Source organism: Arachis hypogaea, chromosome 13, assembly GCF_003086295.3.
Source record: "Arachis hypogaea cultivar Tifrunner chromosome 13, arahy.Tifrunner.gnm2.J5K5, whole genome shotgun sequence".
NCBI lineage: Eukaryota > Viridiplantae > Streptophyta > Magnoliopsida > Fabales > Fabaceae > Arachis > Arachis hypogaea.
In genome coordinates this window covers 50,524,309-50,530,546 of record NC_092048.1, presented here as the reverse complement: position 1 = coordinate 50,530,546, position 6,238 = coordinate 50,524,309, and the positions used below count along the sequence as shown (strand labels likewise).

At 33.3% G+C, this 6,238-nt stretch overlaps 1 protein-coding gene across 1 annotated transcript; it reads left to right on the top strand.

The window, feature by feature from the left end:
• Positions 1-3,852: 3,852 nt before the first annotated feature.
• On the top strand, positions 3,853-5,944 carry LOC140177602 (uncharacterized). Its single transcript, XM_072210735.1, has 5 exons — positions 3,853-4,213; positions 4,404-4,640; positions 4,733-5,158; positions 5,469-5,761; positions 5,807-5,944. The coding sequence occupies exons 1-5, from the start codon at positions 3,853-3,855 to the stop codon at positions 5,942-5,944; spliced, it is 1,455 nt and encodes a 484-aa protein (XP_072066836.1).
• Positions 5,945-6,238: the final 294 nt, after the last annotated feature.

The window sequence follows — 6,238 nt, the reverse complement described above, 5'->3', positions numbered from 1 at the left end:
ATGACTTTATGTTTTTAAGTTTTGTAATCTCTTCCTCAACTTAAAAAATATAGTCATTGTTTACATTATTTTATCGATTATTTTAAAATATAAAAAGAATTTTTTTGAAATCACTTTTATCATATTTATAATTTTTGAATATTCATTTTGGTCTTTTATATTTTATTATTGATTTAATTTTTGTACATTTTCTTTTTTTCATATCGTTTATTATGCATATTCTAATTAACAAATTCATAATTCATGATTGTTTGTTTAAATAATTATTAGTAGTAGTGGTTAGCTTTCTGAAACTTCTGAACATTATAATTAGGATTAGTAGAAATTCAATTTACTAGGATAAATAACAATATTTTTGTTCATCTATTTCTTCTTTTGTTTATCAACGATTGCTGTTCCTTCTTTATGTTTCTTCTTTATGTTTTTGGATTCAATTTTATCACTTGTTTTTCTTGAATTTGTTGAAATCTTCTATTAGGGTTTACTTTATTATAATACTCTATTTTGTAGTAAGAGACAAGATCTTTTGTTTGTTCTCGAATCTTTATACGAAGTCTATCTATCTCATAAGGCTGAATGGCGATGCATGCCGATAGAGAAGATCCAAACAGATATGGTGCTGAGCATTAGAGAATATCTTTTCTTTGCTGCATTTTCAATTTCATTGAAGTCTCATCTACTTTTCCATTCAATATATTTCACATTAACTTGTGAAAATTTTAATATCAATTAAATATCGATGTTATGCCATCTATAGTTTTTTTAAAATTCTTTCTCAGATATTTTTCATGTTGTAATTTAATTTTATTGGCTTTTCATTTATATGTAGGTCACATTTCATAACTTGTCGTAATCTCTAAAATATGTTGTATAGTAGTTTTCTAAAGTGGTTTCTTGGGTATTTTTCATAAATATGCTTTTAATTTGTTACTTTTTTTTTGGGGTATACTTAGTTGGTTTCTTGGTTAAAAGTCTCAGTCTTAACCTCTAATGATACCATTATGTGCTAATAGGAGATTTTTAGCAACCCAAGATTATTGGCCCAACGAAAAAGAATGGATTTTCAGATTTCGCCTTATCAATAACTAGGTAATCAAATATATTATGGAATATTATATCATGCATGTTAACCGATTAAAGAGGTGGGTTAAATCTTTAACTTCGAATGCTTTATTTTTAATTTATATTCAGTTAGTGGTCTTTTCTACTTTCCTCCTCTTAGATAGTTTCTTTTTCCTGTTGGATAACTTTGATTAGCTAACTCTGACTTCCTGATCTTTCTAATTTGAGATGGGTGTAGACTATAACAACTCTAAAAAGATTAATTTTGATAAATTATCAATGTACATTCAAAATAAATAATATAATGTTTACTAATCATACATATAATGATAGTGACTTTGAAAATTCAGCATTTATTAATACGTGAAAACATGATTGGATGTTTATGTAGATGTTTTGGTTTCAGAATCTATCAAGATAACAGCAATTTCTTTTTCATTGTTTCTTTCAAAACTTCAGTATTTTTTCCTGGACATTCAAAAAGACTTGATATGTGTTTCTTACTTAGTTACCTATTTTTGTTATGCTCATGCCAGTTCATTTACGTTATTATTGTTCTCTTGTGTTGCTCAGTTGGTAATAATGGTAGATTTAAATGTATATATACCTCTCTTTGCTAAATGATTATGTAATATTATGTGATGCATTTTTAGCATGTTTTGTTAGACATAAATTAACTTTAGGAAGAAAATTGAATATAGGGTGAGAGAGCTCTTCCCCCAACTTTTGTTTCAACTCATGGCGAAGAATTAGGGACAATGTCATTAATGAGCTAGATAATTGTTTAGTGCTGGAGCTGAGAAAAAACAATGATCAGTTGCTTATAAATGATACCTCATTTGAACAGATTAGATCTTTCTATTTTATCAATAAAGGGGCATCTGTTCAATTTAGATATGTCGGTTTCGGAATTTTTTTTATTTCATTGTGGAATCACGACAACCAGCCCATCCAAATTCACCTTGATCCTGACTCATATGTACCTGAGCTAATGGACCCAGAGACACTTGATAACGTATCAAGAGTGTTCCACATAAAGTATACCAGGATTGATGAAGACTCATCACCTGATGTGATGGTTCTATCTGGGTCTGAACCATCTGATGATGAGTTTTTCATCAGCCGGTGATGAAAACAATGATGAAGATGGGACACTGGAAGGGGATAATTTGCATAATCCCATAGATTTGTGTGGTGAAAGCACTTTATCAATGGAGGTCAACGAACAAAGTAATGAGACAAACGAATTGTCTGACCATGGGTAATGCTAAATGTAACTTTTTTTCTTGTGTTTTGGATTTTAATATCATGGTATAGATCGGTATTTTTTAATGTGGTGACTAACATGTTTAAAATATCCTAAATCAGATACACTTCAGAGATTTATTATCAAAAGACCATCACAGCTTTGGATCTAGGTCAATCTAGACTGGTAAGTTGATCTCAAAAGAGTGATTTCTTTATTTTTTTTCTTGCAAGCTTATTAAATATTCTTCATAAATCTGTTATTCATTGTGTATGAAAATACTATGTTTATCTTAACTATGAATTATTCATTGCAGTATCTGCCTTCGAAATTTGTTGCATATCTTAAACTATCTGGAGATGGTTCGATTTGGACGATCACTGGTCCACGATCTAATGTAGAGAAGAATGTGTTCTTTTTCCACTTACTGAAAAATGGAGGAAGAGATGGAGAATGAAAGTTTGGGGTCGGGTAGAATGAATGTTGTAGAGTATACAATTTAAAGGAGGGGGACAACATTACCTTGAAACTCGACTCGCTACCTAACCGCTAGATAGAGTTGTCGATTCAACGATGTTAGGCCTCCTATGTATAATTCTGTTTGATAGATATTTTGAACTATATGTTAAATTGTTTTGGACATATTTTGTTTTTTGATTAATGAACAAATTTATATATGTTATAAATATTTTGTTTTGCTATCAATAGGTATCTTGACAATCTATGTTTTTTAGATTATACATAATAGTAAACTACATCTTTGTTGGACTTTTTTTCTATTTTTTTAGTGTCTAACAATTTTATTATATTTTATTATCTTAGAAAACATGTTATACCATTCATTGACGGCTCATTTTTTTAATATTGGTTAGGATTTGGTGTAATGCTTCATTATTGGATGTGGTGGTGTTTTGCATATTTCTGGGGGCTGACAATCCGTAGGGGGCGAATTGCTTTAACCAAATTTTTTTTTTAAAATAAAAAAAGACAATACAAGGGGGGCATATTACTTTTTTGAAAATTTTAAAAAGCAATACAATGGGGCGGATTGTATTAGTTTAATATTAAACACACAATACAAGGGGGCGTATTGTATTAGTTTAATATTAAAAATATAATATAAGGGGGCATATTGACAATACAAGAATGGCGTATTACCAAAACACAGGGGGCGGAATGACATTATGCAGGGGGCATATTGTATTTTTTAGATTAAAAAAATATACCTCGAGTATTAGAAAAGAAAAAATGAATTTGTTGAGTCTGAGTATGGTTAATTTCGTTGAGAGAGTAAGAGAAGAAAAATGGAGGAAAGTGTTAGTTTGAAAATATATTATAATTGTCAAATCTTTTCACAAACATCTGAAGGTGTGAGTTTTGTATGTGAAAATCCATATGATCTTATTATTCCTTTTGGAATAACATATGAGGAATTTAAGAGTATACTTTGTCAGTGTGTTGATAATCAAATATTAAAGAGAGTCACAAATATTTTTTATAGACAGCCTGTGTTAGTATTTGGGGGTTTTATTCAATTTCAAATAATGTATGTGGTTGACGATGCAAGTATGCAAGGGATGTTTTCGATCTACCAACAAACACGGGCACAAGTGTCAGTTATCGAGTTATATGTTGAGTTCGAAGAATTAGTTGAGGTTAATTTACCCAAACCTAACATCGACTGGACGGTTTATAACACTGAAAGTGAAGAGGAATTCGAGGGCACTTATCATATTGTTGGTCCAGTTGAAGATGTCAACGAAGATGATATCATAGTTGAGCCTGACGTTGCAGATGTGACAAATGCACTAACGAGCCAACATCTATCTAGAGAGCCTTCTTTTATGCATGCTTTGGATCTAGATGCTATGAATGCACCAGAATTTCCTGAGTTTGTCAATACAAGTAAGTAGTCTCCTATTTTTATTATGATTAGTATTATAATAATTATTATTAGCCTTTATTATATTATGCATTACTATTATTGTTATTATTTGTTATTACGATTATTTGTTGTTATTATTATTATTAATTTATTATTATTGTTATCATTATTAGTAATAGTAAGAATTATTTCTTGTTATGGCTGGTGTAGATCCTGTTGTTGTTACGAATGGTGAATTTGTCATCGGCATGGAGTTTAATTCTAGAGAAACTATAATTGCAGCAATTAAAGATTATACCATTCGTCAGGGTGTGGATTATCGAGTGTGTGAATCTGAGCCAACCACATTTTATGCTAAGTGTGTACAATATGGAACAAATTGCGATTGGCTTATCAGGGCTAGTCTTATTAAGAAAAAGTTTTGTTGGGTTATAAGGCGGTACAATGGTAGTCACACATGCTCCAGGACAACAATCTCTCAAGATCATGCCAAGATAAACTCAGACATGATTGCAGAGTTATAAAGTCATTGGTTGAAGTTGATCCATCTTTAAAGGTGAAATCGGTGATTGCTGAAGTACAATCGAAATTCAATTATACGATAAGTTACTGCAAAGCATGGCTGGCTAAGCAAAAGGCAATTGCAAATATTTTTGGTGGTTGGGAAGCTTCTTATGAAGCTTTGCCGTCATGGTTTGAAGCAATGGTACAAAAAGATCCATCAGCTGCAGTTGAGATCGAAACTGCACCAGCTTACCTAGGGGATGAGGTGGTCGAGGATATTAGGATACTGACATGGGTGTTTTGGAGCTTTTACCCTTGCATTAGAGCATTTAGGAGCTGCAAGCCAATCATCCAAATAGATGGCACACATATGTATGGCAAATACAAAGGAGCTCTCTTAGTTGCAATTTCTCAGGATGGCAATGGCAATATTGTGCCTCTTGCATTTGCCGTTGTTGAAGGTGAGACTTCTGATGCATGGCACTTCTTTCTTACTCATTTGCGCACACATGTGGTGACGCGGGATGGTATTGGGCTTATCTCTGATCGACACGACTCTATTACCTCAGCAATAGCACGTAGTAACGGATCATGGGAGCCTCCGAGAGCTATCCGCATGTTTTGTGTTAGGCACATAGCATCCAACTTCTTAAGGAATTTCAAGGCACCGTATTTATAGAAGTTAATTGTAAATATGGGTACGTAAATTGTAGTTAAATAATGATGTTAGTGTTATGTGGTGATACTTTTTTTTTCTTGTTTTTTTTACAGGTTGTTGTAGGACTGTGCGTGAATTTAATGTGCAGTATGCAAGATTATGTGAGCGTGGTGAGGCTTACACTCAGTGGCTCAATCGGATCCCACGTCAGCAATATGCTTTGGCGTTCGATAATGGATATCGTTGGGGTCATATGACCACAAACCTAATCGAGTGCATCAATGGGGTATTAAAGGGGGCGCGAAATCTTCCAATTACATCACTTGTCAAGGCAACTTTTTACAGGTTAAATGAGTTGTTCACTAGGAAGAGGGCTGAGGCTGAGGCTCGAATGAATACGGGACATGTATTCTCTGAATATGCAATCAACAAACTTTAATTAAATCAGCAGGCAGCGAGAAACATCCAAGTTAACTTATTTGATAGGCAGAATGAGGTCTTTGAGGTGCGCGAAATGCCCAGCGGTTTAGAGTATGCGGTGAATCTTCGTCAACAGCATTGTGATTGTGGTGAGTCTCAGACATATTGAATTCCTTGTCGTCATGTCTTTGCGTGTTGTGCGAACCAACGACTTGATTGGCAACAATATGTTCATGACGTATATAGGATGGAGGAGATAAAGAAGGTGTATAGAGCAAGGTTTAAGCCATTAGGGAACCCAGCAACATGGCCTATGTATCAAGGACCAAGGCATATACCTAATCCGCACTTAAAGCGAGTATCCAAAGGACGTCCCAAAATAACTCATTTCTTGAATGAAATGGATATGCGTGATATGCGTGGTCCTGGGCGTTGCAGGCTTTGTGGAGGCCAGGGTCACAGT

Bases quoted from the DNA above. Each gene is read 5' to 3' on its own strand.
- LOC140177602 (XM_072210735.1), top strand. From the start codon at position 3,853: ATGTATGTGGTTGACGATGCAAGTATGCAAGGGATGTTTTCGATCTAC. The intron at 4,214-4,403 runs GTAAGTAGTCTC...TGGCTGGTGTAG, and splicing joins TCCTGAGTTTGTCAATACAA to ATCCTGTTGTTGTTACGAAT. The intron at 4,641-4,732 runs GTAGTCACACAT...CATTGGTTGAAG, and splicing joins GGTTATAAGGCGGTACAATG to TTGATCCATCTTTAAAGGTG.